General features: G+C 48.2%; 1 protein-coding gene across 1 annotated transcript in view; it reads left to right on the top strand.

Moving 5' to 3' along the window:
- Nucleotides 1-22,693, top strand: part of Epas1 (endothelial PAS domain protein 1) — an 83,271-nt gene that overhangs the window by 39,479 nt on the left and 21,099 nt on the right. Inside the window, exons 2-6 of the mRNA XM_059248373.1 lie at nt 6,067-6,257; nt 15,002-15,153; nt 15,577-15,661; nt 20,391-20,509; nt 20,628-20,833. Of these exons, the coding sequence (XP_059104356.1) occupies nt 6,067-6,257; nt 15,002-15,153; nt 15,577-15,661; nt 20,391-20,509; nt 20,628-20,833 (753 nt within the window). The remainder of the gene's footprint in view (nt 1-6,066; nt 6,258-15,001; nt 15,154-15,576; nt 15,662-20,390; nt 20,510-20,627; nt 20,834-22,693) is intronic.

The following is a 22,693-nucleotide window of genomic DNA, read 5'->3' as shown; positions in this document are numbered from 1 at the left end:
ACATCCATGACTCCAGAACAACATATGTAATACACACACAAATCAACATAAGGGACCTTTAAACACTGACCGCTTTGTAATGGTGGTTCTTGGCCCTGCTACATAAGAACAGAAAGGAGCTGGGGTCACGATGCCCCGTTTGTACCTCACACACATCGAATCCAAGTCTCTGGAGCCAGGACCCCAGGATTCATTTTTAAGGCTCTTCCAGTGAACAGCCAAGATAAAGAACCCCAGAGGCTTTGTTTCTGTACTGATTTCATCTGTGAAGTAATTAACTGCTAAGCTCGAGGTCCAAGTGGCTCTTGATCCCCCCTAGGACCTGTGAACTTGGTATTTTCTTTTAAAAGAATATTTATTTATTTATCTTTATGTGTATGGATGTTTCATCTGCCTGTATGACTGTGCGTGTTGTACATTGCAGTGTCCACAAAGGAAAGTGTCGGATCCTCTAGGACTGGAGCTATAGATGGTCGTGAGTCACCATGTGGGTGCTGGGAATTGAACCCGGGCCCTTTAGAAGGGCAGTCAGTGCTCTTAACCTCTGAGCCATCTCTCCAGCTTGAACCTGGTGTTTCTCCCACCAGGCAGTTCTTGTACATCAGCTTCACAAACTCATCGAAGAGTCCACCTCCTTCCCAGTTTCATTGGACCCCTTCTTCCTGCATTGACATCCCGCTGGGATTTAGCATTAGTTTAGAACTTTTGGTCAAAGCAACACTTTGACCCAGGCTGGTTTAATGAGCCTCGTCCTTCTCCCTGACCTACTGAAGTTCACTTGACTTCTCGGCTACCTGACCTTATAGGGTAATGGACATATGGCTTAGATACCTGATGACTCCAGTCCCAGTAAAAGTTAGGAGTCTAAAGCTAACTGAGCAACCAACTTCCTGGTGGTGTTGGAGACAGCTAGGCTCCCCTTCAGGCTCTGGTCACTTGGAGGTCAGAAACAAGGTTCATCAGGGCCAAGAGTAGGTCACTGTGGATGAATGCATCCGGCATCCCCTGCCACACTTACAGCATCGTGTGTTCTGACTAAAGGTTGTTTTGCCTGATTGAGTGGTAGTGTCTGCATTTATCACTTGGTATTCCAAGGTTCCATATCCTCTAATTCAACTAACCAGATCTAGAATATTTAGAAAGAAATTATGTATGTGCTGATAATGTATAGTCTTTTTGTTTTCTTATTATCATTCCCTAAATAATACAGTATAATAACTACTTAACATAATGTTCACAGTCTGAGGACTTTGATGTCTGTGAGGGGTCCCAAAGCCAGCCATCCACTAGCAAAGGGACAGTTGCACCCATACCTATCTATTGACCAATCAATGCTTCTGGACAGTCAATTATGTTTTACTTCTTGCCTGCTGCTTAGTCCTGAAGTGCTTACTTCCTTTACTTGGGATTAAATCTTTCAGAATCATGTGTGCCCCCCCCCGCACCCCCGGGAGAGCGACTGACTATAAATGAATGTGCAAGGGGCAGAGAAGCTCCTGCAAATCAGAAGCGGCTCCCACCCCTGGCTGCAGTGTGGTAGGGAGTGTACCGGACTGCTTGCTGCAGCCCTGGACTCCCGTGCGACAGCACCTCATTGTGAGCCAGCTCTCCAGCAATGGGGACTCCTTGTGCTCCGCCTTCCTACTCCCCCCAGTTTCAACTGCAATACTGGTTCTCCTCCGAGGGTTCCAGGATTTCCCTAAGGTTCTTGGGTGCTGATTCAAAGACAGAGCTATCCGAGCTCCATGGAGTCTTTGCCACTGTGTCTTTTATAAGTCTCAACCCTCTTCTTCTCATAGTGTGGATGAGGATCTGCTTTGTAGGGAAGTCTGGAATAACACTGGGCATGTCAGAATGGTTCAATAATTCCCTTGTTGCCAGGGGAAAACATTGGGGGCCGGGGTGTTGGCTAGGATGGAGACAAATGATTTAGTCTCTCTAGCTCCTGTCTTTAAGGGTTATTGTGAAGCTCAAAGGAGATTACATGTATTTCTTTTAGAAAATAGTTTCTAAACTCCTAAGTTGTTGTAAGGGTGTAGTCATTATCCTTCTAGATTAGCTGGAATCCTGCCTCTCTGAGTCCCTGTCCTTGCTGTTAACATATTTGACCCTATTTATTTTTCTAGTTGATAATGACAAGTGTAGCTGTTGCCCCCTAACTAGACTGCTTACTCCCGGAGAGTGAGGCTTGTGGGCTCCTTCACTCTCTAGTGACCACAGGAGCCAGCCTGGGGCCCAGCAGGCACATCTTGGTGTGTGTAAGGACAGGAGGCAGAGGGGCATTTAGGTAGTGTGTGTCATACACCACATGCTATACAGGGCCTCCTTGTGGGAACAGGAGAGTCCCCAAGGATGGGAGGAGAAACTTCGGAGGAAAAAAAAGCAGTGTGGTGTAAGAAACTCTTAAGTCATTTCTAATTATCTAAATATTCAGGGTATGATAACTTTTTCAGAGAAGACAGTGGATTCTAACATATAAATTTCAGGATTGTCACTCAATAAAGAAAAACAAACTGTGATCGATCATTGTTGAGCCCATCTTGGAAGAAAAGTATTTCAGAAAATGAAACACTTTGTCAGCCTAGGAAGATGCCCAAATGTGACATGCAGGACGGGCCAGGATCAGCTTGCATGACGTAGCCCTGCACCCCAGACAGCCTGCTAGGTGAGAAAGGACAGATGTTATGGCAGAGTCCAAATGTAACTGATGCTCATGGTAGTCGGATGAATCTTCAAACTGCCGTGATACTTTTCTTTGCCAGAGAACCTTCTAGAGCGTCCACACTTACCTCATTTTATCCTGACAAGACATGGAGTCTTCTTCCTGTTTTACAGGTGAAGGGAGCAGAGCCCAGAGAATGTATTTTCTTCTCCAAAGTTAGATGAGTGTACTGTGGCCAATGGACAAGCTTGGGCTTCTGGTACCTGTACCTTCATGTTAATTATTCCAGTTTTTCAGGGTTGTTAATTAAATGATTTCAGTGTTACACGTTTTTGTCTATTTTTCTAAGAGTCAACATTAGACATCTCTGGACTATGTCAAGGTCAACTAGGGGATCTAATTAAAAATCAAGCTAGTTCTAGAGTGAAACTGTAAAAACAAGGTAGCTAAAATGGAGTGCACAACTTTTAAACCAAGGGCCTGCCACAGGTTCTCAGCCTTTCTTCTTCTAAACGGTTAAGATGTGGAAGTTTCCTCTTTCTTGCTAAGGAGGGGTACTGTTCTCCTGCAGATGAACACTGAGTACTAGGGGTGGGGGGTAAGATTTTAGCCCTAGCTCTAGGCAAGCAACTTAACCTGGTTGGTTCTCAGTTTCCAGGTCTCTGAAATGGGGACATGGGTACCACCTGCCTGCTCTCCTCACATGGTTGCAATGATAAAATTAGACAGCCTGCCTGCTCCCTAATTGGAACCCCTCCAAGGGCTTATGTAGGTTCTGGCTTTAAGACCTTGGGAAAATGGCGTAGTATGTTCTGAGCCTCAGTTTCCCTGTCTGCAAATTGCACAATGTCTACTGAGCTCTCATGAAGAAGACTACAATGGGGTGGTGTGTACAGTTCTTGGTGCAGTGGCTGAACACATGCCGTATTAGTGTGTGTGTGTGTGTGTGTGGTTGAAGGAATGTGGTACAACTCAAATCCCTAATGCCAAGCAGAACCCTGTCTCTAGGTAGCCTCTTCCCCACAGCTCTTCCTCAGCCCTGGAGCTCTTCTTCTCTAAGGTAGGAGTCTTGACAAGGTGAGGGGCTTTGTCCATGAAGGTGTTGCTGCTAATCCATAGCCTGTGATGATGATTGCTCCACCCCCAGCATGGCTGCTTTAGATATTTCTAATGACTAGGTCATGTGTTGACCCAGCTGTTGTCAGGAAGTGTGAGGGTTGGTGCTGAAGAGTGAAATTCAGCATCTCCTGCCTGGATCTCATGACCCAGAGCTGTAGTGTTCCAGTGTAGGTACCCATCCTGCCTGCCTTTCCTAAACCAAAAAGCCTGTGAGCACTCAACACATCCCACCCTGGTGAACTGAGGATAAAGATGCAAAATCTGGGGACCAGTCAAGTCTGGTAGAAGATGCGAAATCTCCCAAAGGGCAGGTTCCTAGCGGGTGAGATGGATGGGGTACAGAGGTGTGGGATTCCTGAGAGCTGAAAGCCAGGAAGAGTGGAGGAAGAGAGGGATAGATGAGGGAGACAGACAGGGGAGAGAGGACAAGGAAACCCAAGTCCCTCATTTCACAGTTTCTCACAAGGCTGACCGTCAGAGTGCTGTGTGGTTCTCCCTGCAGTCTGGTATCCAGTGGGTAATCCATAATCCATCCAAGGAGCTGTGTCTGCCAACGAAGTATGCTGTGAAGTCAAAACAGGGCTTCTGCCTCAAATCCGCAAGGGGGTGGGAGGCACGCCAGCATTCCAGGAATCCCCAAATAGTGATTTTTTGTCCAGATAACAAGAGGCTCAAAGCCTAACAAAAGGAAAGCAGCCCCTGGGTTTGGCAACCTCAGAAGGCAAGGTAGAATGAGCCAGGCTGGAGCTGATTAGATCAAGCCCTGAAAGCCACAAAACACATTGAACATCTTCTACAGAAACAAAAAACAAACCAATTTCTTTATTATACAATATGTGTTATTTATAGAAACACAAGAAAACATAGATAATCACTCAGTAGGCCAGGGACCGGGGGCGTAATGGGGGGTTGGGGCTCCCTAACTCCATTACTTTGCAGCTCTTAACAGTCATTAATGACTAAGTGCCTGGATTCTGGGATTGCCCTGCCCAGGGCAGAGTTCAATTCTCCACTTATCAGCTGGCAGCCACAGGTGAATTATTTAGCCTCTGTGGGCCTGTTTTCTCATCTGGAAATCAGGGATGCTAATAATTTCTACTCTCGCAGCAAGCTGTGAAATTTAAAGAGGCTAACACCGTACCGTCTAAAATCGTAGCTGAACTATATCAAACAGTATAATTGTGAGACCGTGCCCGTTGTAAGAATGTTTATTATTTACTGTATTTCTAGCTGTATGACATAAAAGAAAAATGTTACATGTAATGCGTGCATTTTTCTGAGGACACACTCTATGCTGTTGATATGATAGGTCATGTTCTTATGGACAGATTGTCTTTTTTTAAAAATACTATTAAGCTAATGCTGATTGCTTATAGTGGGATGTGCCTGGAGCTAAGGTTTCACATAAATGATCATATTAAGTCCTCACAGTAACAGTCAGGTGGGTACCACTGAGGGGATGCTAAATGCCTTGAAGCTTACAGAGTCAGCTAGCAGAGAAGTTAAGACTTCTGGCCCGTGGGTTCTGACTCGCCCATGTTAGTGCTTGACGTGAGTTTCGTAAGACAATCCCGGTATCTTTAGACCTCCTGAGAGAGGTGGGTTTGAGTGTGGGTGTGGGTCTTCCTCTTTCGTCCTGCAACAAAGAGGAAAATGAGCAGGAGTCGGTCTGGTGGCCCAGGCCAGCGGGGTTTGTACACGCTGCCTTTTTTCACGCCTCATAGGCACACACGTTGGGAATGCAAAGTGAGGCGTGTCTGCCTCGTGCTCTCCTTGGGTCTTGCTGGCGTTTTCAGTCTCTGCTCTGGCATCTCTCTCACATCTGAATCAGGATCAGGGTCTAGAACTGGGCTTCGTTTTCACCGAGTACATCTTACCTAGAAAAAGGACAGCCTTGTTCTCCAGGGCTTTGGACAACACCATCTGTGCCACTGACCATCGTTTCTGCATCCTTCCCTTTCCATCATTGGAATTTTGACCCCTGTGCCCAAGGTCTGTTAATTAATTTAATCATCAAGTCTTCGTTGAAACTCTACCTGCGTGAAGCCCAGTTCTGGCCCCCACAGGGATGTAGGGGAAGAAAGCCATTTGAGGAGACACCAACACACACACAAGCAGAGCCAGTAACAAAAAGCAGCTTGCTCGTGGTTCCTCTGGGCTGAGCCCCGATTGGCTCAGTGGGAGAACTGACATTACCGTGGATAGGGGCATGAGCGTGACTCTACCAGGAGTGTGAGAGGATGCCAGGGATGTTCCGGGCACTGACCCCTTGTTTCTTCATTTAGGAGCAGCTCGGAGCTGAGGAAGGAGAAATCCCGAGATGCCGCAAGGTGCCGGCGCAGCAAGGAGACGGAGGTCTTCTATGAACTGGCTCACGAGTTGCCCCTGCCTCACAGTGTGAGCTCCCACCTGGATAAAGCCTCCATCATGCGACTAGCTATCAGCTTCCTGCGAACACACAAGCTCCTGTCCTCAGGTAAGACTGGCGGGTCCTGTCTGGGGCTGGCATGTCCCTAGGCCTCACTCCCAGACCTAGTGCTCTACAAACATCCACCCACAGAAAGACCAACAAGGGGCCTTCAGTTTTACATGTATTTGTGTGTGAGCGTATGTATGTGGGTGCATATGGAGGTCAGAGGACACCTTTGGAGAGTCCGTTCTGTTCTCTTCTTCCATCATCTGGGTTCTGGGGCTTGAACTCAGGGTGTCGGGCTTGGCAGCAAGCACCTCTACCCACTGAGCCATCACACTGGCCCTGTTCCTTCATTTTAGCCATCTCCTGTCCGTCAACAGTCTCATTATGAGTACACCCAGGGGAAGAGGTCAAGGGCGGGACCGAGGGAAGAGTATGAGCACCCAAAGCAAGAGAGGAAAGGAGCTGGGAGAGCAGGCCACAGCTGCTAGAAACCCAGCTCTGCTACATCTGGCTTTGGTCCCTGTTCCCCACTATGTTGATTCTGCAGGAAACCCTTCATCCTTGTTGTCCTGACACATCTCTAGGACATCGGTGGCAGGGGTGGGCCTCATCCATCTATCCCCTCCTACTAACCAGTTAGGCAGGCCATTTGATCTCTCGGAAGAAACCTTGGTTTCCTTGCCTATACGCTGGAATTATCCATGCTTACTGCCCAGGGAGGGCTGTAGGAATTAATGGAGACAGTGGCTTAGCTGTGCCCATTCCTGCTGAGATAGCCCCTTGGTGGATGACAGCCTCAGGCATCACCTGCCTCAGCCAGCCCATGTAGTCTCCTTTCCCTAGAATCTCTGCAACAGCAGTCCATAAAAAAAAAAAAAAAAAAAAAAAAAATTATTTTTCCTTTCTCAGAGTGACATTCTTCAAAACCTATTTCCTGTTAGGCCCCCACCAGTAAGAGGCAGCCTGGAATTTCCACTTTCAGATCCTCTGTGCAATCTCGTTGAGTTTATCCATTCTGTAAGGAGACTGGGCAGCGTGTAGCAGCCGGACTGGCACTACGGTTGGGCAATGTCTCAGGGCACGAGCGAGTGAGGCCGTCAAGGAGGCAAAGAGATCCTGCAGTTTCTTTTCAGTTTTCCAAAGTGAGTGTGGCCTCCGGAGATAGGCTCCTTCTGCCATCCTGTAAGGACAGAACTATTTTAGGAAAGAGCCCCCCTCACAGAGGGAATCCAGAGTGAGGCAGGGAAGCCAGACCGGCCGGTGCTATTCTGGGCTCTGTGCACAGGAAGGATACACGGGAAAGACCTTTGGAGGAGAGGATGACTGCTCGGGGGCCCAGAGGCTGGAGGCTAAATCTGTGCCTCGAGTGACTGCACTGTCGCAGAGACAGCAGATACTGGGGGTGAGCGAGGGCAGGGATGCTGCACAGGCCGCGGAACAAGAGAGAAGCACGGGTTAAGGCCCCATAAAGCTTGGATTGCCAAATAAAAGGCAGACTGCTGGAGACTCCATCCCAGGTCACGTGCATGCCTTTCTTCTTACACAGAGGTTTGTCCCGTTGGAGCAGTGAGAAAGACAGATGTAGGTGATTTGTAGGATTCTGCGAAGCTGCCCAGGCAAAGATGTTGAGAAGAGCCAGTGAGCCAATGTCCAAGGGAAGCAGCTTGGAGACTGACCAGGACTAGTCACGAGCATTGGGGTGGACAGGAGGTTCTCAGAGCCGGGGCTGTGTCCTGCTCTTGGAGCAGGAACACGTTGTCTGCGAACGCCCACACAGACACTGTGTGTCTTCCTCGGTGGTTGCGAGGTTGACTCGCTGAGGTCTTGGGTAGGGTTGGATCTTCTGAGCATATCTGTCTTCACTTATCTTGTACAACCCCTCCCACACTCCGCATGCTGCATGAAGTCATAGATCCAGGACCAGACATCACACCTCCCAGGAACTCTGAGCGTTGACCACAAGGACTGCCTACCTTCTAGACAGCCCAAGCACGGACAGGCCAGAGCCCTTGGCACATCAGCTCTAGGGCTCTCTGTCCCAAAGAAAGAAAAGTCAGAAAATGATAATTTAAAAAAAGTTTCTACTTCTGGTCATCTGGTCCTGGTGTCCTTGAAAGAGAAGGTCTCATAAAATACACCCCCAGGGAAGGAAGTGACGGCTTAGCTCTCCTTTCTCTCTATCATTTCTCAGAGGCTCCTACCAGGCATTCTCTGGACCAGTTGTAGAAATTTTCAGAACCAACCTTTCTCCTCCCCACCCTCCCTTTGGTTGTAGAGTGTGCACACACACTCTTGCAGAAGACAGAGGAGGACGCTGGGGCCTTGCTCGGCTGCTTCCACCTCATTTCTTTGAGACAGGGTCTCTCCTTCAACCCAAAGCTTGCTCTTTTGGCTAGGCTGGTAGGCCAGCAAACTCCCAGAATCTACCCATCTCTGCCCCTCAACTCTGGGGTCCTGGGCACACACAGCCAAGCTCAGCTTCTACAGGAACACTGGGGAATCAAACTCAGCCCTTCATGCTTGTACAGCTAGTGTTTTACACACTTAACTGCTTCCCTGGGGTCCTCTTTTTCTTTTCTTCTAATTCATTGTTTTGTTTTTGTTTTTTATTATTTAAGACAGGGTTCCTCAGTAGTAGTTCTAGCTGTCCTGGAACTCGCTTTGTGAACCAGGCTGGCCTTGAACTGTCTCTGCCTCCCGGGTGCTGGGATCAAAGTTATATGCTGCCCATGCCCAGCTAAATAATTGTTTTAAAATTTTACTTATTTGTGTGTGTGTGTGTGTGTGTGTGTGTGTGTGTGTGTGTAGGTCAGAGGACAACTTTTGGGAGTTGGTTCTCTCTCCCCACCATGGACTCTAGGGATCCAACTCACACTGCAGAGCCATCTTGTCAACCCTGAGTCCTAAGTTTTTATGTTTTGTTCTGTTTTGGTTTTTGTACATGACTAAAAGATGACAGGATCTTTGAGCCGATATCCTCCCGAATTTGGAGTATTAGTGTGGCTGCCATCTCTCCCTGCAACTTTGTACACATCTTTCTCTGCCTCGGCCTTGGTTTCTTTATAGCACAGAGGGAATGATGATATTCACCCGCAACAGTGTTGGATGATATGAAAGACCTTAGTCACTAGCCCTCTGTGAAAGTTATAGTTTAGAAATAATTTCAATAAATTGGAGAAATGTAAAAGAAAAACCAGGGTGAAACTAATGTCCTGGGACCCACCCTTCAGCAGTCCCCATGTTACAGCACACACTTTCCCAAGTCAAAACAAAGTGCAAACTCCTCTGTGTAAGTTGAGGTTGTATGCCTCAGAGTTCAAACGGCTGAAACATACCAGACTTGGCTTTAGGATTTCTTCTTTACTTAGTACCACACTTCCCTTTGATTCTCACAGTAGGCTGTTGTGTGTGGGAATGTTGGAGAGGAAGCTTCAACACTGAGAAATCCAGGCTGTGAGTCGGGCCGCGGTTGAGATTCGTATCACAGGAAGCCGACTGGAACAATGGCTTTATGATACCCTCTTCCACACTGGGCTGGGGACAGAACATATTCTGGCGGGAACATGAGTGCAAATATCACTTGATTGTCTTAAATTCTCTTCCAAGATGAGCCCAGCACTCTGGGACTGAAGGAGAGTCACTTCTGCATCCCAGGAGTTTTAGGTCAACAGTAAATGTGCAAAATTGGGCTTTTCACTCTAAAACTGATCTGAGGCCTCCCCAGATTCATACCTGGTAAAATTCAAATTCTCTCTATTGTAGCATTGGCCATGAACACAAAGCCAGGTTTCTAGAGATTAATGTCAGGTTCATTTTTTGATTCCTGGCATTTGCGTAGTGAAGACACAGTCTTCACAGGAGATGATGGTGTCGCGATCCCCCCAGATTGCTCAGGGAAAGATGGTAATGCTATTTTAAAGTTTCCACCACGACCTTTCCGCCAGGAAAAGTGGGACAAATGGCACAAACTTATGGCAGCTGATGTGGTTTCTGTACCCGCTTATGCCTCATGGTCAGACCTATTTTCCCTGGTTTCCATCCCACTTGTTTTGCTGTCGCACCCCCTCGCCCCACCTATACTCCAAATCAAGGCCTTTTTCTGTCCTGTTTGGAAGCAAGCAGTAAGATGATTCATGCCAGGATGTTAATGGTTGAGAGAGCCAGCAGCCCTTTCAAGAAATACTACCCTTGTTCACAACATTCTCTTAAAGCGAACGGTCTGGTCAGTCAATAGATATCAACTGAATGTAGCCCCACATGGCATTTTATGGAGGCTAGCATGGAGAAGGAAGATGGGATGAACAGATATGGAAAGAACAACAACAACAAAAAAGAATAAAGAAAGAGAAAGGGAAAAAATAAAGAAATCAGGTGAAATCTATTCCCAGCCCAAAGTGTGAGATCGCCCAAGCCTGCCCACAGTGGGGTATCAGGTGCATACAGTAAGTGGCTCACACTCAGGTCCTTATGGCTTGTGTGGAACTCGGTCTGCAGTCAGTGTCCCTGGAGGGCATGAGGTCTGTGGCGGTGCTGGGAGCGGAGGAACTGCCTAAGCAAAGCCATTGAAAGGAAAGACCCTGCAGAGATAACTAAGCGCCAAGCACCCCTGGAGCAGCAGGAAGCTTGTATCTGACCTTGTTAGGACCGCTCAAGCAGTCCCAGAATTTCTTGAAGAAGGAAATGCTGAGACGAATAACCCTGGTGGAGTAAGACTGTAGCCAGCATCCTGGCCAGCCTCACCGTTGGCACAGCTGGACCTCAGAGACCCGGTCAGAAGCTGCCCGCTCTGCCACCTGCCAGTTTACCCAAAGCAGCCGGCTCCCACCATCCTGGTGTGCCACCCAACATGGGTGGTGCTGCCTTGAAGGATGTGAGCGGTGCTCCGGAAAAGGTGCTCCCAAACCTCCTCAGCTGCACATATCCTGGCTGTGGGGAGTCATCAAAGTCTGTTTACTGGCGCTATTTTTAGCATTAAAGAATCTTGTGCTCCCTAGCTGACTGTGCCCCTTCTCAGCAGAGGCAGCTGGTCTATATACCACAGTCCTTCTTGGAGATTTGAACCCTGACAGGTCTTGGGAAGCAAGTGACCAGGATGTCGAACCCAAGCTAATGAAAAGATCCAGCCAGTACCTTAGTGAGCACCTGCTTCATTCTCCCCGAGAAGAGTTTAGACTCCTCTCAGCAGATGGCTTCCCTGGAAGTCTTGATCCCTGAAGGAATAGGATTGCCTTCATTCTTTAGTGTCCCCAGTTCTCTGCAGGACAGGACTGAGTGTGTCATGGGTGGCATTGGTGAACCGATTACTTTTCTCCAGCCCAGGACTCTTAGTGACTGTAATGATCGCCTCTTTTCCCACGCCCAGTGCAGGGTCAGATATTGATATCTAGGGGGAGGCCTGATGTACGCAGCGGTAAGGCACAGCAGTGTTCAGTAGAGATGTGACATGAGGCTCAGGGCTCTGGGTACAGGAGCCGGGACATCTACCTCCCTCGTCCAGGCTGGAAGTGGCTTGGCTAAGTTCCTTCAGAAACTCTCAGGGGGATAAGCAGGTGCTGTAAGAGCAAATAGTTCCATTGAAGGAAGAGGCCACGCCTGAGCCTGGCTGCTCCAGGGTCCCAGGGAAAGAGGGGGGGAGGGCTGCTGGTGTCCTTGACCCTGTAGACATTGTGACTTCAGTCTCAAGATGTTCTGTGTCTCGTCGTGGCCCCAGAGCACCCTTCTCCCTCCTTTTCCTCCAAAGGCTGGTCAACCCGCCACTGGAGCCAATTTCGCCACCTCCTGGAAGGAAGCAGACTGGACACTGTGGAAAGCCGCTTGGCTGTGCTGGGCCTGTTAGAAACAGGCAACTTAAAGCAGAACGATTTTCCCTGGGCCTAGTTAACCCAAATAGGCTGTCTTGGGATTACTCCAGATTTTGAAGTCAGTGTTACCACTGAGATCAAAGAAGCTGAGGAGAAAATAACTTCTCGGTAGGCTTCAGGGCTGGTCTCTGCTTGTCTGGAGAAAGTGGCCATCTAGTTAGTGTAACCCAAATGCAGCTGAAACCTTCTCCTTGCCCATTTCCTAGATCAGATACCCCTGCCCAGACTGGCTGGTTCTCTACACAGGGGCTAGTAATATAACCTGGAGTTGAGATAGTCTGCAGCATGTGGTTCCTGGAGCAGCAGCTTTGACACCCTTTGAACATGGTGAACGGAGGAAGAAGAAGAGGAGGAGGGGGAGAAGGAGGAAGAGAAGGAGGGAGAGGAGGGGGAAAAGGGGGAGGAGGAGAAGAAGAGGAAGAACAGGAAGGAGGAGGGGGAGGAGGAGGAGGAGGAGAAAAGCACACTCCTAGCTCCTCTGAATTATGAAGGAAGCCCGAAAGTATACCCCTCCCCCACCATCCTGAATGGGGTGTAGTCTTCTTCTCATACTGGCAAGGGTCTTGGGCTTGGCTTAATTTTTCAGCAAGCGTTTCCACATTTTTCCTTTGCACAAAACGCCATAAATTGCATAGCAGTCCTGGGCCCAGAAGTTCTTTCTTAACCTCCGCGGGGTCCTGACGTACCCACCGAGTTTGCCCTCCCTCCTACCACCCCTGTTTAAGCATGGATGCTCCCCGGGAGTGCCAACATCGGCAGCTGCTTCGCTTCCTCCTCCATAATGAGCTCATCCTCATTAGTCCAGAAGACTGGTTAGCTGCCAAAGAGCATCGGACGGAGCCCCTAGGAGGGTATCCGGCGTGGCATAGGTAGGTGGTAGAAAGCTCCAGCCGCTTGAACTAGGTTTGAAGAGAAGGCATTGCCTTCCTTGTGACTCATCCTGTTGGTAAACTAAAGGAAGGTTACCAGGAGACTAGTCCCATTCTATTCCTCTGCAGAAATGGCAGGGTCCGGGACTCCCGGCATGGTCTCTGATCCTGGGCCCTGCAAAGTAGCTGGTCCCCAGCAGTCCCACCAAAGACCCTTCATGGGAGTGTCTGCTCGTCTGGGGCTGTTCTGCTGATGCTCACATTTGAGGGTTCACAGAAAGGAAGAAAGGAGAACTGAACAAGCTCGGTGTCCTCGCTTCTGCGAGGGTCTTTGATCTTGACTGCACAGCGTAAGTGATGTCACTTGTCAAGTGGCCAGTCTGTCTAATGGCACTTTATGCTCCCCTGAGGAGTCTCCATTTGAAAGGTTCCTTTTACGTCAGTGTATCCTACCCCCGAAACCTCTCGTTCTGTAGGTCAGGCCAGGCTCTCTTGAACTGATGCGTGTGTTAGATGAATACATATTTTGTTGTTGTTGTTGTTGTTTCTATTTTTTGAGACAAGGTCATATTACGTAGCTCCGGCTAGCCTTAAACTCACCATGTAGACCAGACTGGCCTCAGATTCAGAGATCCACCTGCTTCTGCCTCCTGAGAGCTGGGATTCAAGGCCTGCGCTACCACAACCTGGTCGAATGCAGATTTTCAAAGCACACATACATTTGGCATTAACTAATGAACTAGAAGAAGGAACAGTCTGTATTCTGAGGATAACGGCCAAGGGCTGGGGCCTGAGAGTTCTTTTTGTCTGGACAAGAGCAGAGCCTAGATTTTGCAGCTAGCAAAGGTGTGCTTGGCAGTCCAGGGTGTGCAGAGTGCATGGTTTAGGGTAGGTCTATCCCCACGTTACCCCCAGCATCTGCCTCTTTAATCTGCCACTTGCCCTCTCACTGTTTTGTGCCTCTAAGTTTCATTTTCTATAAACTACTCTGTATGCTATTCCCAGACTAATGCCCTCAATGGTGCTTTAAGATGCCACCTCTGCTCCTTGGGCTGGAAGAGGAGGTCCTTCAGAACACTGGGCGTTCTTTACTTGTCGAGTCTCTGACATCCAGGTGGGCTCTTCTCAGTCCTGGGAGGAAGCCTGCCTCATGCGTTTTGGAATGGCAGCCCAATCCTGTCCCGACTGACAAGCCTCTCTTTGTATCTTACAGTGAACTCTGTTTCAGGAGTCTTCTCAATCCTGCTTCTTTGGAAAGACTCATCTCTCATCACTGCCAAATCACTCTCCTCCTCTGACTCCGGGAGCACTTGCTCTCTGCACCCCCACTTGGGTGCCTCACTGTAGTATGTGTGAGTGTTTATTTAGATTTGTGAGGTGTGCGCTACGACTTCTCCACCTTGGCTCTGAACAATTCGAGGACAGTGGCGATGTCTTAGAGGGAGCAGATGGGGAAAGAGGTCACAATTGTTGAAACTAAGGAGATGGAAATCACTCTTCGGGCTTTGCTGAGGAAGACGCTGATGTTCAAACAGTTGTTACTCAAAGTCATAGCCCAGTGGGAGACAGAGCTAGGAATAGATACGCTATTTGACTCCAAAGCCTGCAAGATGACTGAATGTGGCCACTGCATCCAGCCCCCGGGGCTTGCTAACTTTCTAGACTTCACAGTCTTTGGCAAATGGCTTAACTCTTGTAAGTCTAGCTCTGGAAAATGAGACTAAGGAATGGTCCCTACTTCGTGAGTCATTATAACACCTATGTTTAGTACCGTGTCTGCCTGTGGTTGTTGCTCCACATATATTAGCAGCTAAAATATCTCTAGTTTCTCCCACCACCATTACTACTGTGTTACCATGACAACCATGCTATCCCCAAAGCATCATTAGTGTGTTCTGGGTGTTTCATCTAGTGTCCACTCATCAGGCATGTGGCAGACACTAAAGTTGGCAGTATGCATTTCCCAAGAAGTCCACCTTGTGCCCTAAAACCATGCCTGGCAGTACTCTGTCCCTTCAGTGGTGTCTGTTTTAAGACCACACTCATGAAACATTGTCTGTCCCTCTCTTTCCAGTCTGCTCTGAGAATGAATCCGAAGCTGAGGCTGACCAGCAGATGGATAACTTGTACCTGAAAGCCTTGGAGGGTTTCATCGCCGTGGTGACCCAAGATGGTGATATGATCTTTCTGTCGGAAAACATCAGCAAGTTCATGGGACTGACCCAGGTGACCTCCTCCTCTGCCTCCTTCAAAAGGGACAAATGACTTCATTTGGGGGATGAAAACTAATGGGCAGGTCCTGGCCACCATCTCTCTTGATGGCTCCTTACATGTGCCCATCCTGATGATTACAATCCTTGAGCCACAAGCCGTAGGAACACGCTCCTGATGGCATGGGGCTTGACATTGCTGGTGACCATCCTAGCAGGTCCTGCAGCTAGATTAACATGGCAGCCCTTGGGAACCAAGTCCCTGTCGATATCAATAGCACTAGGCTGCATCTGTAAGCCCATGGACCTGATATTGGCCAGAGACTGTCAGTGACCACTCAATTCATTCTCCTCCCTGTCTCCAAATCTAGAAGTCCTCCCAGCTCCCTCTCAGAGTCATTGTTAGGAGTGACGAAGTCCAACCTTGCTTCTAAAACAGGTGGAGCTAACAGGACACAGCATCTTTGACTTCACACATCCTTGTGACCATGAGGAGATCCGCGAGAACCTGACTCTCAAAAATGGTAACGTGTTCTTCTGTGTTTCCATTCTCCTTGTGATCCCCTCCCCCAAGCCGACTTATATAGGCCAGATGGATTATGGTAGGTGCTGGGAAAACCAACCTCCATAAGCTCCAGTTGGACTAGCTCTTGGGTGGATATGCAGCCTTGGAGTTGAGATTATATGACCCAGGACTCAGAAAAGCTCCCGGGGACCATACATGACAGCTGATGTCATACTACCAGGGTACTCCTTCAGGTCAGGGTGCCATCTCTAGGAGGTTTCATCACCTGAGACAAATTATCTCTGCCAAGTGACGCCACCCAAACCAATAACTTCATCTACGCCAGATTATTTATGGGAAATGCTATGGATGTCTTTTGTTGTATATCAAACCAACCAAAACACAGGCTTAAGCAATCTCCCAAGTTCCTGTGGGTTCTGTGGGCAGGGCAGGTCTCTTGCTTTATATGACATCAGCTGGATTGCAGTCACCAGAGGCTAGACTAGGCTGACATGATCAACATGGCTCACCTGTGGCTTGTAGCTGGGACACAAGTGACCACAGCTCACGCTATAGAGCTTCATAGTAGCCTTCTTCATAAGGGGACTCCAGAACAGCCATCTTATATGGCAGCTCAGGACCATGTAGATTTTTCTCTCTGCAAACTGCAGCAGTAGAAGTGGACAGACCTTCCCAGACCTGAGTCCTGAAACTGGGACATCATCACTTCTATTCCTATTTTGCTGGTTGATGCAAGGTTCAAGCCTACCCTGGCTGGGTGTGTCTCAGGAGGCACGGCCCTTAGGATCACCACTGAAGACTAGCTCTTACAGGAGCCATGTAGTGAATGGAGCCTGTGGTGATGAGACACGGCACAGAAAGGTTTGATGGGGAAGGTTTTAAACCCTCTGTTGTACTGAACTCTATGGGTATCTAGCCAGTGAGTGCCAGTGGGTCTGAGAGTCTGCAAAGGCAGAAGGCACTTGGCTTCATCTCTAAGAACATTCAACAAAAAGGCATGAATGGGGATCTTCAGAAGCACTAAAACTTTGGGGCTGGAGAGATGGCTCAGTGGTTAAGAGCACAGACTGCTCTTCCAGAGGACCTGAGCATGCCTCCCAGCTCCCACAACCCATGGCTCACAACCACCTGGAACTCCAGCTCCAGGAGGTCAAGCGCCCTCTTCTGGCTGCTGTTGGGCACTTGCACAAATGTGCACACAAACACATGGATAAAAATACAGTACAATCTTTCAAAACTAAATAAAATGAGCCATAGCTGTAGGCAGCAGTAGCGCCCAGTGACTGCCCAAGATCCTCTCTGAACCCGAGAACCTATCACTGGGCTGGACAGACTGCCCATCAAGATATCACCCTTCTCATCTCTCACCTGTCACTACCATGGGGCGTGTGCTCATCCAACCTGAATAACAAAGGCAGGTACCACACCTGCAGGGTTTTCTCATCACATGCATGCTGCAAAAGCTGACATTTCACGGGCTTACCTCTGCTCTTGGTACAGAGTATTGCAATCCTCACTTGGGCTTAAAAAGCCTTGTAAAATTATAACCACCTCCCTTTCCAGTGCTGCCCCGACCTTTCACCTGGATCATTGCTTCCTGTCTGAAGGCCTTCCCCTACTGGATCCCAGAGGACACAGGCTGGGGACCACCATGAGTTTATTTAATGTCTTGTCTGTGCTGCTGAGAAATTCTAGACTATATAGAATGATTGGTTCTCTATGGTGAAGGTGCTACCATACTGACATTTTCTTTCCCGCTTCCCTCCCTCCTCCCCTCCCTCCCTCCTTCTCTTTCTCTTTCTGAGGTAGGATCTTGCAGAATAGCCCAGGCTGGCCTAAAACTTGTAATCCTCCCTCCCAAATCCTGGGATTACAGACATACACTAACACACATGGGTTTCAGGAGCACTTTTTTTTAAAAAAAAAAAAACAAAAAAAACATTGATTCATTGTGGATTTCACATCATGCATTCTGGTATCGCCCCATCACTGCCCCCTTCCACCTCAAATCAAAACTAAATTTAAAAGAAAATCCAAAACCCAACCCAAACCAAACAAAAACAGAAAGAAGAAGAATCTTGTCCTGGAAGCTGTAGTGTGGACCATTGAGACACACAGTTTACCCTTTAGTCCACTCGTTTTCACCTGCAAGCGTTCAGAAGCACTTTCTAAAGAGGTGTCTCTGTGGTGATATATTGTGTACCCTAATAAAATTTGCCTGAAGATCAGAGGACAGAGCAAGCCACTAGATTAAACATAGATGCCAGGCAGTGGTGGCACATACCTTTAATCCTAGAACTCGGGAGGCAGAGATCCATCTGGATTTCTGTGAGTTCAGAGTCACCTTGGACTACATGAGATTAATTCCAGTCTAGGAGAGAAACAGAGCCAGGCAGTGGTGGCACATATCTTTAATTCCAATTCTTGGGAGTCACACACCTTTAATCCCAGCACTTGAGATCTCACACCTTTAATCCCAGTATTTGGGAAGCACACATGCCATTAATCCCAGCACTAGGAAGGAAGTGATGGCTGGGTGGAGAGAGGTATATAAGGCATGAGGAGACAGGAACTGAAGGCTTTTCAGGCTGAGGGATCCTAGAGGTAAGACATGGCAGTGGCTTGTTCCTTTGTCTCTGATCTATCAGCATTTACCCTAATATCAGGCTCCGTTTTTTTTTTTTTTTTTTTTTTTTTTTTTTTATTAAAAGACCATTTAGCAATTCATGTTACATGTCTCTCACTGTTTCTTCACTTAAGAATGAACTCACTGGCCCCTGGGCTCTTTCTTGGCCTCAGTTCAATACTGACTGAAATCTGTTTGATTCTGTGAGCTGAACGAAGTATCTCACTCCTGTGCTGCTCATGACCTTTTCAAATCCATGGCCAAGTCCAGCGTTTTCTAGCTTCCAGATGCGCTGGCTCACAGCTAAGCGCCCTCTGCTCAGCTGAGTAGAATTTTACGTCTTTTGATTCACGAATGGGAGTTGGGATCAATCAAACCCAGTGAATCAACAAATCCTCATGGATCATTTCAGTCTGCATAGACTAGACTCATGGTCTAAAAACAAAGGGTCAGGGTGGATTCCTGGAGGAGGAAAGGATCGGGAGACAGGCTGTGGAATGCTTTGCTGGTGAGGTCGAAGGCCTCAACCATTTGCCCTGCAGACAGTTGGGAGCTACTGAAAATGTTTAAGCTGAGGTGGTATTATCAAACCAGAACGGGGAGACGCTGAAGGTTAGAGAATTAGGAGCCCACACTAGCAACCTAGACAAATAGCCACAAATGAATCTCTGGTCCCCTCATCCCTAACTCCGGGGGCTCCCCCAGTACAGTTACAATTCATCATATGCAAACCCCACTTAAAAACTAAAATTATAAGAAGCATAATTATGGGAGAAATGGTTTATCAGAACAACATTCAGTCTATCACTTAGTGGGTTTCCCCCAAAATATTTAAATTCAGTTCAAGGATCCCAATTCTTTGGTTACACAGCTCTTCTAGACTGTGTCCGTCAAAGAAATCAAGGTTCTTCAGAGGTGTGAGTGCAGATGTTGGCAGCTTCTCTTAGAAAGAGCAGTGTGGCTATCTGAAGGAAGTCTCTAGATTGCTCTGCGATGCTGGGCTTGTGAAGGCCCAGCATGGAGCTGGCGGTAAAGACACAATTTAGACACACCTGGCCTTGTATGTACCACTCTGCAGAACAAGAAGCAGAAAAACTGGGCAGGCATTGGAGACTTGTATGGAAGGAAAGACGCTGCATGTTCTTTGTCTCAGTGATTTATTTAATCCTGGATGAAAGGTGATCTAATTGATCTTTGTCAAGAACATCTTTCAGATAGACTTGTCTACCCAGTTCCATTTAAAAGAAGGTGTGTGTGTGTGTGTGTGTGTGTGTGTGTGTGTGTGTGTGTGTGTGTTCACCTCCCTCCCCTCCCCTCCTTGACACATGACACCTTAAGGAGAAAACTGATGGTACATTATCCAGAACATAGTGGTTCCGGGATGCAGAGAGGATATAGATGGTCCACGTTCCTGGGAGATGGGTTAGAAAGAGCACACAGGAGTGTCCAAGGATAAGTCTAACTGGAAGGAATATTCTAACTGGACAGATTCATGTCCTTGGAGTAACCATGGTCTCCCTCAGACTTCCCACTGGAGGACCCGGCCTGCCCCATGAGAGGCCGCTGAGAGCTGTGGTCCAAGCCTGATGCTCTCAAGTGACAACACTGAGGGCACTAAGGGCCTGCCTGCTAAGTGCAGTGGGTACCAGATGATGGTGCAGCCCCTGCCTTCGGACCTTGGTGCTCCTGGGGATTCAGTAACACAGGAGCTTCTACTCAGCCTTCCTCAGGCCCGGCGCCTCTCCAAGATGGGCATCTGGTTTCTTCAGGAGAGCAGCTCTGCCTTCCAGTGGCCCCTCTATCCACTTTGAGTCTCCACAGACCTGGTGCTAGCCCATGGCACCTGAGTGGAAGTGGCCATCACTAGAAGTTTTGTAAAAAGCTTCCTTGACATATTTCCTCTAGTTCTGACCATAAGCGAGACAGGGCTTAAGGTGCATGTGGCAGCTGAGGTACCATTACTCTTTAGGCTGAAGGACTCTGTGCCCATGGCAGACTGCAAGCACTAGACGGCAAACCGCTAGGAAACACAGACACAAGTTGCCTAGAAACATTGTGATTTGGACTAACTCAACTGATTCCCACACCCTTGCCCACTCAGGCTCTGGTTTTGGGAAGAAAAGCAAAGATATGTCTACTGAGCGTGACTTCTTCATGAGGATGAAGTGCACCGTCACCAACAGAGGCCGGACTGTCAACCTCAAGTCAGCCACCTGGAAGGTAGGCTGTTAGCTATGGGTTCGAGTCTCACGTGTGAGGTGAGAACCGGGGGCACCTAAAGCCCTGGCCCTGCTTTCGGCATTCTCAGACTTTCCTGACTGCTGTCATTTGTCCCCAGGTCTTGCACTGCACTGGTCAAGTGAGGGTCTACAACAACTGCCCCCCTCACAGCAGCCTCTGTGGCTACAAGGAGCCATTGCTGTCCTGCCTCATCATCATGTGTGAGCCAATCCAGCACCCATCCCACATGGACATCCCCTTGGACAGCAAGACGTTCCTGAGCCGCCACAGCATGGACATGAAGTTCACCTACTGTGATGACAGGTGAAGTGTTGACAATATGTGGCATGAACAAGGACCAGGGTGGGTCTTAACCTGAGCATGTCTGTGTATGAGAGTGTACCGTCAGTACAGGGATGGGACTGGGACCTAAGTGTTGGATTGCCGGTTGCAAGTTTCTAGACTTACGTCAATTTACCAGTTCTGCTCAGAGGTCCCGAGCATCATAGTTTGAAGTCTCCCATTGACACAGCCTCTGGGTCTGTCTGCAGAGCTGTTCTGGGGTGATTATTGTCATTATTATGGTATGTGCAATTTATTCACTTATGTATCTAGGGTCTGAAGAAACTTTCAAGGGCTGTTTCTTGCCCCATATGACAAGAGTCTAGAAGAAATTTTATAAGTATTCTGATTCAAAGACTAGCCAGAAGAGTAGGGTTCTGGCCTGGATCCTGACCTACACTAGTTGGCTTTCTCCAGTTCTTTTCCATGACTGGCAGGTTTCACTCAGCCTTTGCCCCTGGTATGTATAGACTCATTCTAAGCAGCTGGCCTCCTTATGAAGACTTTGAAGTGAGCTAGACTGGACTTTAATCCCTAATTTCAAGGCAATTGGACATTGTTGTGGTTTGAATGGGCTTAGGCAAAAGCGCTAGCCTTGGGTTAAAGGGGAAAGTACAAGAAACGGGTCCCCAAAGGGACTGAAGGCACCCTGTACACAGAGAGGGGGAGAGGCACCATGGTGACTTCTTCAGCTTGGTTGGGGACTGACAGGCACAGTGGATCCTCCCTTGAAGGATCCTGTGATTTAGGGCTTTGTGACTCATCGTGTAGAGAGAGATGCTGCTTGTGACGTCTAGGGACACACTGTATCTTCAGCATAACCTTGCCTTTCAAGGAAGCCGATGGCGTGCTGGAGAGACGATTGCAGAGGGATGCACACACACACAGTGTGCGGTGCCACAGGGTGTTTAACCGATTAGCGGATTAGGTAACCAGGGGACAGGCATGCCGGCTGACGAAGGGACTGTTTTAAGTGTTTAATCCCTCAGTGTTATTTCTCGATTGCTTTGGGCTGGGGGGGAGGGGCTAGTTCTGTTTTCACTGTGTAGGAATGGGGAGCAGTGGGTGGGTATGCGTATACACACTAACATACCCTTCTGGAAGATATGCTGCAAACCCAGCACCTACATGTGATGGTGAGTGCAGGGCAGGGCTCCGCCATTTTACCCAGTGAATGCTCCTGGTTTAGTGACATCTGGCACAAAGGAGATGGTTTTCCCCAGGGAAAGCTAGAAAGGATCTGGAGAAAGGCAGGCAGTTTGAATCCACAGTCACATTGGAGGCAGTTGACTATTTTCCTTGGATTGTTTGTGTCTATGGACTTCATATAGCTAATAAAAGAAAAAGGGGGATCATAGGAAGGGAAGAGAGGAAGGGAACGGCAGCCCAGGAGGTTGCTGTTCACGGTTGAGCTCCCAGATTTCCACAATCAATCCATTTCAAACAGCTGCTTCTGGTGCACTTGTGGTTCAAAACACAGTTACGGTCCCTTAGTGGGGAGAGAGGGTGCCTGATGTTCTCTAAAAGTTATTTGAGACAGTAAATACTTTAAAAACCCTCCAATAACTTCTGCCATTCCCAGTTATGCACAGGACACAGTCATGACCCAGACAGTATTGCTTATCTGAAAAGCTTGGAACTAAACATGTTTCAGAATTTGAGAATTTGGGAGAAATGTTGTATACAGACTTTCCAAAGTCAACCTGGAAATTCAGAATCCAAAATGCTCTAGAACCCGAAACTGTTCAGATGCCATGTCAGCGCATTTGAGCATCCGCTTTTCAGATGAAGGGTGCTCAGCCTGTTTACCACTGACGGCTGTCGCCCGGACAATGGGATGTA

Source organism: Peromyscus eremicus, chromosome 22 (genome assembly GCF_949786415.1).
Source record: "Peromyscus eremicus chromosome 22, PerEre_H2_v1, whole genome shotgun sequence".
In the NCBI taxonomy this organism is placed as follows: Eukaryota; Metazoa; Chordata; class Mammalia; order Rodentia; family Cricetidae; genus Peromyscus; species Peromyscus eremicus.
Note: the sequence above shows the minus strand (reverse complement) of the source record. Positions and strands in the feature narration are given on the sequence as shown.